This window comes from Oreochromis niloticus, linkage group LG13 (genome assembly GCF_001858045.2).
Source record: "Oreochromis niloticus isolate F11D_XX linkage group LG13, O_niloticus_UMD_NMBU, whole genome shotgun sequence".
Taxonomy (NCBI): domain Eukaryota; kingdom Metazoa; phylum Chordata; class Actinopteri; order Cichliformes; family Cichlidae; genus Oreochromis; species Oreochromis niloticus.
In genome coordinates, this window is record NC_031978.2 from 9,129,657 (window position 1) to 9,149,581 (window position 19,925).

A 19,925-nucleotide genomic window follows, 5' to 3' on the forward strand; every position below is an offset into this window, starting at 1 on the left:
AGCAATTGACAGCAGCTCGTGTTCATGCTGTCATCAAATCCTTTTTAGAAAATATGACAGCTGAGCGGTGGCGTTCCATTAAATCAGGAAACCCCGACATAGCCACTAAGACTCTTCTGGCTGAGGCCATTATAGAGATCATTGAAATAGCATCGAAGTATTTTCAAATGAGCGCCCAGAATGCCAATATTGAAGTGTCGGAGGAGGCTGTTTTGGACAGCATGGGTAACATACTTCCCGAGCCTTTGGCGGAAGCTTTGAAAACAGACGATCGTGGCCACGAGGATAGCACCGAAAACTTAGAGCAGCTCTTTACTAAAGAGGTTGTGCTGAGTGTTCAATCTGCTCAGTCTGCTGACAGTAAAACAAGCTTAACTTTAGAAGATCAGCACATCATTCCTCCAAATCAACTGAACAAAATGATCAATTTTGGTGGGAGAATGATTAAAGCTTTCATCTCAGTGATGAAGTCTGTCAGCATGAGCTCTGACACCGTTAGCCACACTGATTCAGAGGTGGACACTGAAATTTCAGATAGCCAGCTGGATCGCCAACATGAGATACTCATGATAGGCTCCCAGGACAGCTTAAATACGGAAACTCTGAAATCTACGGAATTTGTCATCCAAAAGGCTGTCGCTGAGCTTTTCCCAGTTCAGGATCAAACTGAAGATCCTGAGTTCAACAAGTTGAAGTCAGCAACAATCGAAGAGAGTAAGCAGTTTGCGAAAGAGCTCACTCGTTCAGCCGAGGCAGAGATTCAAAATTCCCCAGAGAGTGATGAAGTTATCACTCCTGCATCATTTAAAGATAAATTGAAGCAGCCACTAAAAAAGACCTCAGCTAAGATAAAAGCATTCTTTGTGAAGAAGTTTGCAAAAGCAACAATTCTTCGCGCAGTCATAAACATCAGGGCAACATTTCAGAACACGGGGAAAGATGAAAGCAGTGAATCGCTGGAGCAGGTTGTTGATGATTTTCTGCTTCAGACCGTAAAAGATGTGAGTGAAAATGAAACCTGTGAGCTTGAACTATTTAAAAACATTTCTATGGGCAAAAGTATAGAGTTCACCAAGCAGCTCACAGAAATGCTCGACCGCCATGCTTCACCCGGCATGGCACCTGAAATTTTCCCTGATCATTTCAGAAGAGCATACATCAACAGAAAGGTCAGAGTTTTCTTGGGACTCATGAGGTGGTGGTTTTTCACCCAGGCTGAGAGCCAGAGTCAGAGAGTAATGCTCGCATTACTTGGTACACAGTCAGTGACAGAACCACAGACAAGCGTCCCAACATCCCATCCAAAACCTGACCATACTGTGCCAGACGCTTCTGCACATAAAGCTTACATCAAAGTAATCCTTTGCAAATTATTTAGCCGTATAGCTAAAAAATTAAACATCATGTGCACTTGTGGCTGCTCAGAGAACATCCACAGTTGGGTTCTGGAAGAAGTATGGGACCAACTGCAGGATAAAAAACTTATTATAACTCCCCAAAACCTTAAAAATCTTGAAAAGCACATTCTCAAAGACCTGCGCGATGTCTTTGGGAGTGTAGAAAGTGTTCAAGTAGCTCTGGAGTTACAGAAATCCATAGCTGTAAAACTCATTGCAGCTAGCTTGACTGAACATCTGTCAAAACCGAAAAGACGCCGTCTGCCATTGTCAGGTTTTTCACTGCACTGGCCAAAGCCATCACCAAGCCGTTTAAACGCATAACTTGAAATGGTGGCTTCGAACACCAACTCAGTATTCATGTCTTTTTCTTTCAGATAAATACCCAAATATATAAAATCACAAATGTCGTAGCAAGAGAGAAATTTGATAAGAAGTGGATTCAAGTGCCCCAACCGGTCTCGGCAGATGGCCGCCCGTCCCTGAGCCTGGTTCTGCCGCAGGTTTCCTCCCATTGAAAGGGGGTTTTTCCTGCCCACTGTCGCCAAGTGCTTGCTCATAGGGGATCATCAGATTGTTGGGGTTTTCTCTCTTGCACTGTAGCAGGGGTGGGCAATTCCAGGCCCCGAGGGCCGGTGCCCTGCAGGTTTTAGATCTCACCTTGGGTCAACACACCTGAATCACATGATTAGTTCATTACCAGGTCTCTGGAAAACTTCAGGACATGTTGAGGAGCTAATTTAGCCATTTAAATCAGCTGTGTTGGTTCAAGGATACATCTAAAACCTGCAGGGTCACCGGCCCTTGGGGCCTGGAATTGCCCACCCTGCACTGTAGGGCAGGGGTCCCCAATCTCAGTCCACGAGGGCCGGTGTCCCTGCAGGTTTTAGATCTCACCCTTGGTCAACACACCTGAATCACATGATTAGCTCATTACCAGGCCTCTGGAGAACTTCAAGACATGTTGAGAAGGTAATTTATCCATTTAAATCAGCTGTGATGGATCAAGGACACATCTAAAACCTGCAGGGACACCGGCCCTCGTGGACTGAGATTGGGGACCCCTGCTGTAGGGTCTCTATAATATAAAGCACTTTCAATCAACTTTTGTTATTGGGCCCTATTTAAATACAATTGATTAGCAATTTTAAAACAAATTCCAAATCAATAAAACAAATTCCAAATTTTAACTTGTATTTGTGTCTCTTTTTATTTTCTGTCTTTATATTCAACAGGCTAAATAATGAAATTCACTGAACTTTATCTTCTGTTTGCTTTTGCGATGTATTAAAAGGTCAAGTTAAGCGTGCAGTCTTATAAACATGAGGCAGTACTGAAGCTCTCAAGGTTACTTTGTTTATCAGCTGTTGATCAAGTTGTTTCTTTGTGTGTGACAGAACAAATTAATTTTTAAATAACTCATGACCACAACTAGCCAAATTTGGCATACGCCATGAATTCATTTACTAGACGATGTCATTGCTGGAAAAACTGTCACTATGTGAGGGTGGGAAGATTAGCCAGTAGTAGCCTCAGCGTAGGTACAAAGTTCTGTCTGTCTGTGTCACAGCACCGGGTCTGTGACTCAGTCTTCGATTATTGTGTTTTCTCAGCGTTTCCTGTTTTATTTTGACAGAGTCGTTACGTTTGTTAGTGTCAGCTGTTTCCTCATGTGTTTCCACTCCCTCGATTACCCCTAGTGTGTATTTACTCTGTGTGTTTCGGTCGTCTGTTATTCCACACCACAGTCATCATCGTTTTCCCAGTTCATAGCTGTTCATAGCCTGTACTCAGATCAGTTTTCTGCTTAGCGTTCTTGTTGTTTGTCTTCATTCAGCCCTAATAAAGGCTCACTTTTGTTTTGCTAACCAGCTCCATCTTCTGCAGTGTCTGCTCTGGGGTCCGTTTAAAAATACATCGGCGCCCTGACAGCAAGTACAGTGAAATGACATTAAAGAATCATATAGTAATATTAATGCTTCTATACATGCATACAAAATTACAATGACTGTAAAATAAAACCCTGGGTCACCCCTGAAGTTACCTAGATAAGCTTAAAGTCTTTCTTCATAGTCTTAGAGGACTAAGAAACAGGATTTTTGACTCATCTTGATAACCTCGGGGTTGATCCTGGGTTTTCTGTGCTATAGAGGTTATGTATACAGCGCCAATTCACAACAACATTCACCTGAAGGTCTATTATATTGTAAGGTAAAGACCCTACAATTTTAGAAAGAAACACCAATAATCACACAACCTATGACGAAGCACTTAGTGACTGTGGGAAAGAAAAACTTCTTTTTAACAGAAAGAAACAAAAGGCAAACTGTAGGAGAGAGAGCCAGAGTCTAGTAACTGGCCATGATTAAATACGGTAATGTTGTATAAACACACTGAAAGTGAAAAGAGAAGAGTGGAGAAGAAATGCTCTGTCCACCATGCAAAGCCCCCCACTCCCCACCAGCAACATAAGCTTATTGCTGCATAACAAAGTTTTATTCCTAATCTTAAACATAGCACAGAATGAGTGTGCCACGCAAAAAGATTTTTCATTTTAATGTCTACAATGTAAACAGTCAACACTATCACAAAAAAGGTCAGAACAATACTGAATATAAACTTCACCACAGAAAATTTTTAACATCACATTTGACTCCAATTTCTTGCATAGGTAAGTAAAGTATTTAATTGAAAATAGTTTTCATTTCTACCAAAGTACACACAGTAACGTAAAAACATTTCACATGGTCCACTCACTGTACAAAAATACATTTTTTTGTAATATCATATATTTACCACATTAAATAGAACAAAATGGTCCAAATATTCCAAATAAATTATTTGTCATTAAACACAAATATCCGTGGCAAGGACCACTGTTAGAGGTAGAGAGAATAAACATACACTAGACAGGGGCACAACTTCACCCAAATCCAAAACTCCTATTTGCCATACTGTATTACGCAAATGATAAAACACACTGATCCACAACACTACCCTGAGGGTTTCATTCCAAAATTGGGACTATTTTTAAAATCACTCAAAGTGTAGGCATCGGCTCAAAGAGTGACAGCAAAATTTTAGATAATTTCATGGTTGCAGACTCACAAGTGCAATCTATTGCAAAATGATATGGGCTAAAAACATTTATCAAACAAGACAGTTATGATTTTGGGTAACAACAACTAACCAAAGTTTGCATAGAAGAGGTCAATAATGACTTAAAATGGCAACAGCACCAACAAAACAGCTGTTTGGATAATAAGAACAGCCTTCAGCCTTGGCACAGCATAAATGAAGCTGAATTCAATTGAACTGAACTGAATTCTAAATTTATATTACAGTGACAGAAACAGTTGTTTTGATTCTTGTATAAATTACTCCACTTGTTAAATCAGACAGAGAATATTGTAATAATTTTTAAGCATGTCTGAAAAATTTCTTTAACCACACTAGAATGCTCTGTGTTTCTTTTTGTGGAAAGTTTGGATTTTGAAATGAAACTCTCTGTAGACGTTCAGTAGCTTCAAAGTACATGCATATCTGTACAAGCACCATATGTAAAATACACAGATACTGTAACTAAACACACAGGCACTCTCACACACATACAGAAATGTACATACATGTAACTCTTGTCACACTTGGGGTTTACCAGATGCCACAAACAAACTGCATGTGAAAAAAATATTTGCCTCATAAAACTTCATTTAATTTTTGCCTCAACAAATGTCCCATATTTGTATTATGGCTCAAATAAATAGAACCACTGTGAAAAGACTGGAAACATCACTGCATTTTATATGTCAAACCATTAGAAATGAATTGGCAGGAGCCTGAACACATTCTTGAGGCCATAAGGGAGGGAAATCCTGCATTTTCTCTTCAAACACCTTTAGTTTTTCCAATATTGGCAGATTGCAGACAGACAGAAAACAGAGTGAAACCACAGAGTTGTCTTCATTTCAAAACAACATGCAGATGATTTAAAAAATCTTTCAGACCATCACACAAACATCTCCTTGTTGACCCACATGAGCGTACGTGTGTCGTTGGGTTTGCATTCGTATTCAATGCTGTTGAAGCTGTTTCCCCACTGGCAGTGATCCCTCTTGTTGTAGTTGTAGTACTTCACCTGCCACACTGTTTCAAACATTCCCGCCTCTGTGAACTGAAGCAGAAGCAGATGTATCACTATGTACATACACTGGCACACACAATGATGAAGAGCACATTCAATGTGGTAGACTGGAACATGCATGGGTACTGTCTCTAAGAAGACTCCTAAAACTCATAAAGGCACAGACTCCTGTTGTATCATGTGTAAAATCATTTGAAGATGCAGTGAAAAGGGAGCATACTGACAGCACAGATGGATGCACACACACACGCTTGCAAACACATACACACCAGATCATCCCAGAGGCCTTAGTGTGTGAACTCAACAGATGGGTCACACATATAAATGTATGTAGACACAAATAACACAGCATTTCATAATGTATTTATATTTCATTTTACTGTCAGAAAACCAGAAACTTTAAATAATAAATATATTTTAATGTAATTTCATGCAAAATCGTAGCATTACGTGTTCTCATTGCCATATCCGGCTGCTTCATCCAAAAATATATGTAGTGCTGCTTGCTGAAAAAAATGTGATCACTGAACACTGCACAGTTATTATCAAATGCAATGGGTATTTTTGTGATGTTTGTTATGGTCCGCGACATTTACAGCTCTTAATGTACATATATGCGTTTTCCCACTTCCCCTATCGTCTGTCCTCCTGCCTGTTTTGATCAAATCTGTCTCAGTGTACCATCTTGAATGATGTCACACTTTCTAAAATGCAACTTGAGCAAGGAAAGTGGAGGATGCTGGAGAAGCTGGAATTGAAGATACAAAGTGAATCTTTAGGGAAGTGTTTTTATCCATGGTGCATGGAAAGCTGTGACTGAGCGGGCAGTGCATGTGATAAAATATATACATGGGGTGCTGATGGTTCTTTAAGTTATCACTTTAACTCGTTAAGTTAAAGTGTCTTAACTTGGCAAAGGCTAAGGCCGATTAACTTCTTATTTGCCAGCATAAAAACAATTTGTTTGACAGCACTCACTGGATATTCAAAACAATGGGATAGTCCATGGAACACAGTGAAGTCTAAAAAAGACTTTTTGAGATTCCATTTGAGATTCCAAGATCACCAGTTGAAACAATTCAATATGTTTAAATTTAGTCGGATGTGTCACTACTTTGCCAATACCCAAAACTGTCACCCTCAGATGAGAGGAAGTTGACTGAGATGTTCAGGAACTACTACCAAGGCTCAAGCCTGCCATGAACTGCAAACTGCTGGAAAACCAGCTTCACTGTTCACAGTGAAAAGTTTTATGTCACCATGGGGTGAGAGGGTACAGACCTGCCCCTTGAAATTTAACTGAAAAACCAACACCTTCAGCTTTTACTGAAATTTGTATCTGCCTATATGTACAAGTGAATTGCCTTCTGGAGAAAAGTTTTTGATAGGACAAAATAAAGATTGAGCTACTTTGGCCGCAGTGAGAAGAGGTATATTTGGAGGAGTAAAGATGAGGATTTCAAACCTAATAACACTGTAGCAACCAGCCAGAATTATGGCAGAATCTTGTTTACGGCTACCAAAATCGAGTTAAATCTTGGTGGAGAGTGACCAAGCTAAGATCCTGTGGGACTTCCAGATACAGACGTACAAAATGGTGGTGGCTAACCAACCAGACATAGTGGTGGTAGACAAGCAGAAAGCAGAAGAAGGCGGCCGTAGTGATAGATGTAGCGATACAGAATAAAAGCAACATCAGGAAGAAGGAACACAAGTAGCTTGAGAAGTACCAAGGGCTCCGAGAAGAGCTGGAGAAGATGTGGAGGGTGAAGGTAACAGTGGTCCCAATGGTAATCGGAGCACTAGGTGCAGTGACTCCCAAGCTAGGTGAGTGGCTCCAGCAGATCCCAGGAACAACATCCAAGATCTCTGTCCAGAAGAGCGCAGTTAGGAACAGCTAAGGTACTGCGCAGGACCCTCAAGCTCCCAGGCCTCTGGTAGAGGACACGACAGAGGAATTTATATATATACTTTTGACTCTGTGTGGATTACAGAAAAAATGAATAAATGCAAACTTATAATAATAATAATACATTTTATTCGAAAGCACCTTTAAGAACACTCAAGGACACTGTACACAGCAGAATAATAAAAGCAACATAAAAGCAAGCAATTTACACAATCATAAAAACATAAGACATAAAACAAATTTAAAATAGCAGAGTGGAAAGGTTATGTGGGATAAGCTATTTTAAACAAGTGAATTTTGAGTCTAGACTTAAAGAGAGAAGAAAGTGATATTTCTTAAATCAGAAGGTAGGGAATTCCAGAGTCGAGGAGCAGAGCAGCTGAAAGCCCTGCTCCCCATGGTGGCAAGACGGGGGGAGAGGACAGAGAGAGAAAGAGAAGAAGAAGATCTGAGACACCGAGATGGAATTGTGATCTGAACCAAATCAGAGAGATATGAAGGGGAGACATGATGATTAGCCTTAGATGTATACAAAAGTGTTTTGAAATTGATGAGATATTTGACCGGGAGCCAATGAAGCTGCTGCAGGACAAGAGTGATGTGATGGATAGAAGGGTTCCTGGTGATAATATGGGCAGCAGAGTTCTGGACGCGTTGGAGCTTGTGGATGGATTTTTGAGTAAGACCGAAAAGAAGTGAATTACAGTAATCGATCCAGGAAGTAACAAGGCTATGAACAAGAAGGGCAGTGGCATGTGGAGTGAGAAAAGGACAGAGACGATTAAACTTGTGCATCTAATTGTTGTTTTTTGAAACCATTAAAAACATGTGCTTTACAATCAATCCACCCTGGAAAAAGTAATTAAAAGCTCAAAATTAACATGACATTCTCTTCTCTTGCTCTTGGCGAAGGCGGTCCCACTTTTTTTCCCTCCTCCTCTCCTCTCCCTTAGCTTCCCTGCTTAGCCTCTTGTGTCCTTGTCTAGTCTCGTGTTTTTTGTATTACTTTTCCCTGGAACACTCTCTCACAGTCTGTTCTCTAAAACCTAAAAGAGGAATTATGGATTTGATCAACTGGTCTCTGAATGCGATTGACACCCCTTCAACGAGAAGTCTGGGCTCGGGTGAGCCTGAGTGCTGAAGATATCTACCTATTCGGAACCATGATAACAGGGTTCTTGCTGATCGGAGCTGGCTTGGCCCTGGCTTATCGAAGAATTAAGGAAGCGGAACCGGCTGTTCAAACCCCCACAAGGCTGCCCGCTGGGATTGAAACGATGGGATGAGGCGTGAGTTTCTCGAAATGGGTCATTGAGTGCAGCACGGATGAGATCTTGGAGAACCGCACGGCTGCCGCGAATACTCAGAACAAGACCTCTGAGTGCAAACTGATTACATCTGGAGGGGCTCGCTCGGAATAACACCTCTGGGCACAAATTGATCACATCTTGGGAAGCGCACCGCGGTCGTGAGTTCTCAGAATTGGCTCTTTGACCACAAGAATGACAACACCACGGAACGTAAGTTTGGATAACATCATAGAAAGCTCACGGCTCTCCAACGGGAGATTGAGAGACCAGTGTTGGACTGTTAGAACAGCTTTGAAATTCTTATGAGTTGTTCGCACTAAAGTAAAAACCATCATCATTTCATGGGGAGACCCCCTTCGGCGCCAGCTGCGGTCTCAAGGCTGGACCTGTACAACAACACCCTGATTACGGACTGTGTTTAGACTGTTCTTCCCATTCTATGCAAGGCCACCTGGGTTGGCTGGAAGACTGTTTACTTAGCCTGGCAGGGCGAAGGACACCGTCTCAGCTGAACTCTGGACATATACACATGCAGATATACACTCATCCCCCCTCCCCCTCCAAACGCCTTCGACGCTTATTCCCTTCCAGTGCTTGTCATGTGTTTCTTTGGTGTATTAAGAGTTTTTTTCATGTGCTATGTGCAGAGGTGTTTTTTTCTGTTCTCAAACTGATCTCCCTGTTGGAGCTCAGTCTGGGAGGGGGGAGTTATTTTTTTCTCCTTTTCTTTCCTCGTGTTGTGCTTTTCCATGTTAAACCCCTCTGACCTGTCTTCCCCATGTGATGTTTGTGTAATGTATGTATGGTCGGCTGGGTAAGACGGCGCTGGCACGGCTGGCAGCCTTAACCCAATTTCCCTCGGAATGAATAAAGTATAATCAATCAATCAATCAATCAATTCATGACCATGATGAATATATAGCCTTCTGATCACAACTGTTTTATATCATATCTCAGTATTTGTGTAATATTACTAAATTGTGAATATGCTTAAATGTAGGTGTAAATATAAAAGTAGTCTTAAGTTCTCCTACGCTCATCTAAAATCTCAGATCATAAAATACAGTATCAGGCTATCACAAAACAATGGACCGGTGATGCAGCTGTGCCACACATCACCGATTAATATCACTTTAAAATAATGTTTCTTTTTGATTAAACGCCTCAACTCCTCACATCTCATGTTTCTCCCTCAGGCATAAGAGGGCCTAATACTCGAGAAAGCAAGGAAAGGAATCAAGCCGAGTGCAGTCTGTACCATTTAAATTCCAACAACAATGAACAGCAGAGCGCACTGACACTATACGAGGACATTTGAAGTTTAACGTGATGTCGTGAAAAAGCTCAAAAGGATCCCGTTTAAATGGAGGACGTGCTGAGGAAGACTCCGTTACTAACGCCGTTAAAATGAGTTTTTCCGCAGCAAAATGAAAGCTGATTGGCTGGCTGCTCTCACCTGTTAACGCGCCACAGGTAAAGTTTCATTCAGCAATTGAAGTGAAAAACTCTCAAATAATCCAGCGGCTTTTCTGTCGCTTGGAACTTTTATCGCGATGTCAACAACAACTCTCTGCCGGAGGGTACATAGTAACGGTTGCTAAGCAGTCGCTAGGGGCGGGGACGATGGGACAGTCGTTTCCTGTGATGTAATCGGCTTGCCTTTGAAACTTTGAACTTCTGTTTGATGTCATCAGTCCCAAAACCCACAAATAGGACCAGAAACTGTCTCTGAAATAGCAAAGTTGGAAGGTCCATTTCAGACGCGATCAACTCAAAACCGAACAGATAGTCATTTAACCTATTCTAACGTACAAATATTAGAAATGGAAAACCCAGATACAGAGAACATTAAGCAATTGACAGCAGCTCGTGTTCATGCTGTCATCAAATCCTTTTTAGAAAATATGACAGCTGAGCGGTGGCGTTCCATTAAATCAGGAAACCCCGACATAGCCACTAAGACTCTTCTGGCTGAGGCCATTATAGAGATCATTGAAATAGCATCGAAGTATTTTCAAATGAGCGCCCAGAATGCCAATATTGAAGTGTCGGAGGAGGCTGTTTTGGACAGCATGGGTAACATACTTCCCGAGCCTTTGGCGGAAGCTTTGAAAACAGACGATCGTGGCCACGAGGATAGCACCGAAAACTTAGAGCAGCTCTTTACTAAAGAGGTTGTGCTGAGTGTTCAATCTGCTCAGTCTGCTGACAGTAAAACAAGCTTAACTTTAGAAGATCAGCACATCATTCCTCCAAATCAACTGAACAAAATGATCAATTTTGGTGGGAGAATGATTAAAGCTTTCATCTCAGTGATGAAGTCTGTCAGCATGAGCTCTGACACCGTTAGCCACACTGATTCAGAGGTGGACACTGAAATTTCAGATAGCCAGCTGGATCGCCAACATGAGATACTCATGATAGGCTCCCAGGACAGCTTAAATACGGAAACTCTGAAATCTACGGAATTTGTCATCCAAAAGGCTGTCGCTGAGCTTTTCCCAGTTCAGGATCAAACTGAAGATCCTGAGTTCAACAAGTTGAAGTCGGCAACAATCGAAGAGAGTAAGCAGTTTGCGAAAGAGCTCACTCGTTCAGCCGAGGCAGAGATTCAAAATTCCCCAGAGAGTGATGAAGTTATCACTCCTGCATCATTTAAAGATAAATTGAAGCAGCCACTAAAAAAGACCTCAGCTAAGATAAAAGCATTCTTTGTGAAGAAGTTTGCAAAAGCAACAATTCTTCGCGCAGTCATAAACATCAGGGCAACATTTCAGAACACGGGGAAAGATGAAAGCAGTGAATCGCTGGAGCAGGTTGTTGATGATTTTCTGCTTCAGACCGTAAAAGATGTGAGTGAAAATGAAACCTGTGAGCTTGAACTATTTAAAAACATTTCTATGGGCAAAAGTATAGAGTTCACCAAGCAGCTCACAGAAATGCTCGACCGCCATGCTTCACCCGGCATGGCACCTGAAATTTTCCCTGATCATTTCAGAAGAGCATACATCAACAGAAAGGTCAGAGTTTTCTTGGGACTCATGAGGTGGTGGTTTTTCACCCAGGCTGAGAGCCAGAGTCAGAGAGTAATGCTCGCATTACTTGGTACACAGTCAGTGACAGAACCACAGACAAGCGTCCCAACATCCCATCCAAAACCTGACCATACTGTGCCAGACGTTTCTGCACGTAAAGCTTACATCAAAGTAATCCTTTGCAAATTATTTAGCCGTATAGCTAAAAAATTAAACATCATGTGCACTTGTGGCTGCTCAGAGAACATCCACAGTTGGGTTCTGGAAGAAGTATGGGACCAACTGCAGGATAAAAAACTTATTATAACTCCCCAAAACCTTAAAAATCTTGAAAAGCACATTCTCAAAGACCTGCGCGATGTCTTTGGGAGTGTAGAAAGTGTTCAAGTAGCTCTGGAGTTACAGAAATCCATAGCTGTAAAACTCATTGCAGCTAGCTTGACTGAACATCTGTCAAAACCGAAAAAGACGCCGTCTGCCATTGTCAGGTTTTTCACTGCACTGGCCAAAGCCATCACCAAGCCGTTTAAACGCATAACTTGAAATGGTGGCTTTGAACACCAACTCGGTATTCATGTCTTTTTCTTTCAGATAAATACCCAAATATATAAAATCACAAATGTCGTAGCAAGAGAGAAATTTGATAAGAAGTGGATTCAAGTGCCCCAACCGGTCTCGGCAGATGGCCGCCCGTCCCTGAGCCTGGTTCTGCCGCAGGTTTCCTCCCATTGAAAGGGGGTTTTTCCTGCCCACTGTCGCCAAGTGCTTGCTCATAGGGGATCATCAGATTGTTGGGGTTTTCTCTCTTGCACTGTAGCAGGGGTGGGCAATTCCAGGCCCCGAGGGCCGGTGTCCTGCAGGTTTTAGATCTCACCTTGGGTCAACACACCTGAATCACATGATTAGTTCATTACCAGGTCTCTGGAAAACTTCAGGACATGTTGAGGAGCTAATTTAGCCATTTAAATCAGCTGTGTTGGTTCAAGGACACATCTAAAACCTGCAGGGTCACCGGCCCTTGGGGCCTGTAATTGCCCACCCCTGCACTGTAGGGTCTTTATAATATAAAGCACTTTCAATCGGCTTTTGTTATTGGGCCCTATTTAAATACAATTGATTAGCAATTTTAAAACAAATTCCAAATCAATAAAACAAATTCCAAATTTTAACTTGTATTTGTGTCTCTTTTTATTTTCTGTCTTTATATTCAACAGGCTAAATAATGAAATTCACTGAACTTTATCTTCTGTTTGCTTTTGCGATGTATTAAAAGGTCAAGTTAAGCGTGCAGTCTTATAAACATGAGGCAGTACTGAAGCTCTCAAGGTTACTTTGTTTATCAGCTGTTGATCAAGTTGTTTCTTTGTGTGTGACAGAACAAATTAATTTTTAAATAACTCATGACCACAACTAGCCAAATTTGGCATACGCCATGAATTCATTTACTAGACGATGTCATTGCTGGAAAAACTTTCACTATGTGAGGGTGGGAAGATTAGCCAGTAGTAGCCTCAGCGTAGGTACAAAGTTCTGTCTGTCTGTGTCACAGCACCGGGTCTGTGACTCAGTCTTCGATTATTGTGTTTTCTCAGCGTTTCCTGTTTTATTTTGATAGAGTCGTTACGTTTGTTAGTGTCAGCTGTTTCCTCATGTGTTTCCACTCCCTCGATTACCCCTAGTGTGTATTTACTCTGTGTGTTTCGGTCGTCTGTTATTCCACACCACAGTCATCATCGTTTTCCCAGTTCATAGCTGTTCATAGCCTGTACTCAGTTCAGTTTTCTGCTTAGCGTTCTTGTTGTTTGTCTTCATTCAGCCCTAATAAAGGCTCACTTTTGTTTTGCTAACCAGCTCCGTCTTCTGCAGTGTCTGCTCTGGGGTCCGTTTAAAAATACATCGGCGCCCTGACAGCAAGTACAGTGAAATGACATTAAAGAATCATATAGTAATATTAATGTTTCTATACATGCATACAAAATTACAATGATTGTAAAATAAAACCCTGGGTCACCCCTGAAGTTACCTAGATAAGCTTAAAGTCTTTCTTCATAGTCTTAGAGGACTAAGAAACAGGATTTTTGACTCATCTTGATAACCTCGGGGTTGATCCTGGGTTTTCTGTGCTATAGAGGTGGTTTACTTCTTACAATCGTCATGCTAACTTATGCTGTGAGGCTAAGCCCTGCCACTGCAGGTCAAGTTCCACATTAGAGATCAGCAGGTATGAAATCTCTGCCTGATGGATGGAATTTTACTTTAGTGGCAAAAATGATCACCTCCATCCTAAAAAACTAACAAAACCCAAACAGAAGCTCTGTGTCATCACAGAGCCATTTAGATGTTCAAAGTTAACTTAGCATTCTTGAAAGAAAAACAAAAATCTGCTATTTATTTTCTTTTAAATGAATGTATACTTTGATTTTTAAATGAAAATACATTGGCCCTTGTATGTAATATAATATGCAATGTTTCTTACAAATAAATACTGTTAAATGAATAATTCCTCACCGTTGTTCATTGTTCTATTAATGTAAAAATGCTCATGAATATAAAAATTTCTTCTAAGGTCGTTTTCAACACTTATTTCTGAGTTAGCAGCTGGAGCTTTTGATAACCAGCGAGGCACCAGAAGCCTTTTAAAACTTTGAAACCAATGGGTGCTGCCCCTCAGCAGGCTTCCAGAAAATGGCTGAATAGTAAAAGAGAGGCGGGTTTTAAGGGACAGGAGCTAAACTTGTTTTTGATAAACTGAACATCTGCAGGCTGTCAGTACAACATGAACAGGGATTGTTTTTGGACTCTAAATCACATAAAGCAGGTCTGTTGCTGGAATAATCAGACATGTAGAAACATGACTTGATCCTGGAGTATAACAATAGGGACAAACGCATATCTGCAAAAGATCTCATCTTCATTTAAAAATGAATCGTATTATAAAAACATGTCACCTGAGAGTTTTCTGACATCAGCAACAGTTAGAAAGTAAAAATCAGGCTTCAGCTTCAGGAGTCAACTTTATTCGATATAAAGACAGGAAGAGATGGAAGGAAACCGTGACATCTTGGTCGGATGTCCGGGGAAGTTCTGAAGTGTTGCAGGAATAAAACGTGTGGCTTCGATCTGTCACATTGATCAGTTATGCTGGGATCAGTTTTTGAATGGGTGACTTTGACAAATAGACGCTGTTTAGTATCCAGGACATACCAGCTGAGACTCACTATATATCATGAGGTTGCTTTCCCTCCATTGTGATTGTCTTTCCTTCTTTAATTAGTCTTGTCTATGCAATTACTCTCTGTACACACACACACACACACACACACACACACACACACACACACGAATATGCATGTTCTATGTAAATTGTCAGTCCATCTGTATTCTTGGATTCCTGATTTCTCTGTTTGGCTTATTGTGAGTACAAATCAGCTTAGCATTAAACCTGGATATTGGTGTTGTATTCCTGCCTCACGTGTCCTTCATCTGGGTCCTCATTTGCATAAAACATATTAGTAGAAAGTTTGACAGAATTACTTCTATACCAAGATTAGTTCAGTGTTAAGTTCCAATCTTAATCCAAGTGTAGTAACAAACTCTGGTAACACACAACTGACCGCAGTCAGTGTTAACCTTTTGGGTTTGTTTCTTAACCATCTGTGTTAGAACATTAGAGAGATTTCTGGGTTTTGCACTGCTGATTAGGAATAAAACATCAACATGGGCTCCAGGAAATTCAATACTTGACATTTTTACTGTTCACTGGAAGACAGAGCAGAGTTAAAACCCTAAATAGGTTATATTTCCACCCCCGAAACATTCATCATCTACCTGGTAACCTTGGATAAAAAATGAGGCTATCAAGATACACTGTAACCATAGAAACACTGCCAGAACCAGAGCCATGACAACATAAACAGATATGGTAAGACCATCACTTGACATCAATCTCAGGATTATAAGAACATTATGAAACACAGGTATAGATGAGGTGAAGTGGCTGAACACAGATGAGATCACTTGGTGATTAAAGGGCTGGTGAAGACCAAATCTTTCTATCAGAAGGTTTTGACTTTACTCTGTCTCCATCCCATTTATTCCTGTTAAACATCTAAATCATCTGAAAGTTTTAAAAAGCTAAAATTTTGAAACAGGTTTTTTTTCAGTAAAAATTTGTGCCACAGTTATTATTATGTTGAAGTAATTGTAATACACGACACAACAAATCCTAAGAAATCTGTGTAAAAAGTGTAAAACATTGAAGCCTATGGTAGAAGCATGGCTTCAGAGGACTTTTTTTCCGTGTCAAAAAATCAACTAAATTTCACTGTTGGTTTTGGGATTTTCTTTGTATTTTTTACCTTTACTTTTAATTTGAATAATTTAGCAATGGCTGCTGTCTAATTTAATAACTGGAGTATACAAGCAACTGACTCTGTCCTATACCTTTTTCTTCTTAATGTATATAAAGACATTTTATTTATTTTTGTTCTTTTTTTAGTTTTTAGAAGAGCTGGTGGAGGATTTAGAGATATATTAAGAAGACCAGGTGAGTAGTCTAAATGCATCCAGATTAAGAATAAATAGATGATCTGGTTATTTCTGAAGCCAAAAAGGGCCTTGGTTGTTACAATGAAAAACAGAAAACACTGTCATGTTTAACATTTAAGTCTTAAAATGAGTGAAACTGAAAACATGATTTGCAAAACTGATAAAAGGTCAATCAAGAGAAGCTAAATCCAAATTGAAGCTAAATGAAGGATAAAACCAATGTTAAAGAATTCGATTTGTTTAAAAAGCTTACTGGGAACAGGGAAGGTCTTCATCAGGTTTCTTTACCAGCTCATATCAAAACATAATTCCTAAACACTGGAGAACGGTTCTTCCACCTCTGTGCTGTGCACAGTGTATCCATACCTGTATGCTGACCTGAACTGGTTGCCTCTCTCCACTTTTGGTATGTGCCACACCTTCTGTCTCATACAGGCCAGTATAGACCACAGACTGTGGGTCTTTAGACTGCTGCTCCAGGGGGAAGGTCACCCCACCCACACTCATTGACCTGCATTGACCAGATCACACAGCAAAAATAGAATCATCACAAAACAGCAAAGGTATGAAATGCATAAAGATAATTTGAATGACCATAAAATAGTTTTACAGAAAGAGGGAGGGAGAGAGAAAAGCAGAGGAAGAGTAAGAGGAAGAGAGAGAGAGAGAGACTTGTGTTGACAAATCAGTTGGTGAAATAGGGCTACAGCTGGGTTTCACTGGCTTGCCCCACATTCAGTTAAACACCACCTATGCATCACTGCGTGTGTGACCTACTTTTACATTGGAGTGCTCCTTCAGTGATGTTTTTACATCCTTGTAGTTAAATATCCGACGCTAATCCTTATTGGGAGATGCGAGTACAACAACTCACATTACATAATCATGAATTGTAGGCAAATCCCAGGAGGGCGGTGCCACAAAGCCCAAACACTGGAGTCCTAATCTGCGGGGGATTTGACGTGCAGCCAGTTGGGGTTTATGCTGCCTTTATGTGCTCCACGTAAAATCCAACTTTTGAACGTTGAACTTGGAAACAGTCTTTATCCCGTTGAGCGCTCCAACAAGGCTTGCTTCTAATTCAGTTATTATTGTTATTATTATTATTATTATTATTATTATTATTATTATTATTATTATTATTATTATTATTATTATTATTATTGTTATTTTTAAAGCAACTTAAAAGAGGTAAAGGGGTGTGTTGTTTTAGGCTCTCTGTATTTTAGGCTTGAAAATCAAAATCAAGCCTAAAATACAGAGACCATCAGAAAATCGTTGTAATCGACTGCACTTGCCTTCTCTTCAGCATATCTGCTAAAGTCAGTGATATCAGTGTGTCTGCCTTATCCTTGGTCAGTTACAACAAAGACATGTATCTAATTACTGCAGATGAAGCAGAAAAGCAGTGGTGCTGTAGTGCAGGCTATTTCGCTTTAAATGGGAAATACATTAAATCAGAGACAAACAATACGACAAAGAAGTCCCAATGTTTAATAAATTCAGGGAGGATTAATAAAATATTCGTAAAACAACGTCATACAACCCCACAGGTCGCTATAGAAATAATTATTTAAAGGGAAAATATAATCAAAAATGGCAAATCAGAGAGAAGGAAAAATCTTCATTATTTGAAAGGCTTTCTGAGCTTTTATCTCCGTGCTCCAATAACGTTTATCTGAATGCCTGAAAATATGTCAGCGACGCTCTTTGGTAAATGAAATGATCTTTGCGTTTCCAAAAATAGAATATAGAATGTAGAATATGGTGATCTGGCCGTGATATTTGCCTCCCTGGATTAATAGGTTTCCTAGCAGTTTGGTTATGACCTGGTCAGGAAAATCCACATGGGCTACCTACGTGGCCTCGACCGCTCCTGGTTTAACAACCACCTCGATTTTGTACTTCGACCCGGTCAGAAGCTTGATGGTTCGGGTCTGTCCGAACCGGGTCCCGTCGGATTTGAAGTACACGGCTGTGTTGTTAGGAAGCATCTTCAGTGAAATCCCAATTTTGACGATCTGCGGAACGTTGGCCATGTTTCCATATAGCTAGTGTATCTCAGGAGGACCGCGGGGTGTGGGAGGGACCGTCGATCAGTTCGTGGAAACTGAGAAATGCCGTGTGGTGAATCCCAGAGAGCACCGCGCAGCACGGGGAATTGCGCTGCGTAATCCCGTCCAACCTCCAGAATGTAAACCTAATCCCAACCGTTGCACTCTCTCTCTCTCTCCCTCTCTCTCTATACACACCCTATCACCGACTCTAGCCACCCATCCTCTCGGTCGCTCTCTCGCCTATCGTCACTGTTTGCTCGCAACACAACCAATGCTGCTAGTACAATAGGTCATCTATTCTCTCTCTGTATATCTACGTATATCTACGTTGTCATCGACCAATGTAAAATTTGTGTCTCGCTGTCCTTGGTCCTGAAGTCCTGCCAGTTAAGACAGCGGAACACTTAAAGTGATCCTCAAAGGACCGATTAATCCTTGAATACTCTTAACACCGCGCACAACTCTCCTTGCCTTAAGCGTCGAAAACGACACATCGTCACAAAAACCCTTAAAATGAAGCAGTTTGAATTTTAACCCCTAAATGCACGAAGAAACCTGGTCTCAAATTCTGTTCACAGAGCCGAAAGACTGAAATTAGTCAGTGTACAGTAAACAACATTAGTCTAGCTGGTAGTAGTTTCGAATCTATTTATTAAAAAGAGAAGTGTTATCTATAAACACTACGGGTCAAAAGTTTTAGAAAACCCCAATTTTTCCTGGTTTTGATTGAAAATTATGCAGTTTAATGTCTCATTGAGATCTGAAATGAAAGCATAGTACAAATAAGCAATTGGAGTTAAAAAAGAAATCATGGAATCAATTTATAAACAAAATTTATTCTAAACCTGTGACTCCTCATCAAAGTAGCCACCTTTGGCAGATATAACAGCTGAACACCCCGGTGGCATTCTTTCTACAATAAAAATCAAATATTCCTCTGAAAGCTTTTCTCATATCTGTTGCAGATTCCCATAAATGTGTGGCACTTGTAGGTTGTTTTGCTTTCACTCTTCTGTCCAGTTCATCCCAAACCAGCTTGATGGGGTTTAAGTCTGGAGACTGTGCTGGCCACTCCATATTTTCAAGTTTACTGTCTTGTTCTTTTTTCCTAAATTAGTTTCCGGTATAACTTGGACTTATGTTGTGGGTCATTATCTTGCTGTAGGATGAACCCCTGACCAACTAGGGGCCTACCAGAGGGTATTGCATGGTGCTGCAGAATGCTGTGGCAGCTGTTTTGGTTCAGGGTGCCTCTCACACTGTATAAGTCATTGACCCTGGATCCAGCAAAACAGCCCCAGACCATCTCACTTCCTCCTGCATGTTTGACAGTTGATGCCACACACTGTGGAACCATCCTTTCGCCTTCCTGATGGTGTACAAAGATCCTGCGTGATGAACTGAAAGTTTCAAATTTTGTTTCATCAGTCCATAATACCTTCTTCCAGTCTTTAGTAATCCAATGGCAGTGTTTCATGGCCCAGACAAGCCTCTTTGTCTTATTCTGACATCTTAGCAATGGCTTTCT

The 19,925-nt window shown here is 40.7% G+C and overlaps 1 protein-coding gene across 2 annotated transcripts; it reads right to left on the reverse strand.

Moving 5' to 3' along the window:
- Positions 1–3,938: 3,938 nt before the first annotated feature.
- Positions 3,939–18,897, reverse strand: cnrip1b (cannabinoid receptor interacting protein 1b). 2 transcript variants are annotated; one of them, XM_005473646.4, is made up of 3 exons: positions 18,201–18,897; positions 16,719–16,851; positions 3,939–5,568 (listed from the first exon to the last, which is right to left on the reverse strand). In XM_005473646.4, the coding sequence occupies exons 1-3, from the start codon at positions 18,377–18,379 to the stop codon at positions 5,404–5,406; spliced, it is 477 nt and encodes a 158-aa protein (XP_005473703.1). In that variant the 5' UTR covers positions 18,380–18,897; the 3' UTR covers positions 3,939–5,403. The 2 variants fall into 2 exon arrangements, with proteins under 2 accessions (XP_005473703.1, XP_003438368.1); XM_003438320.5 differs by having other exon boundaries at positions 16,707–16,851; positions 18,201–18,883.
- Positions 18,898–19,925: the final 1,028 nt, after the last annotated feature.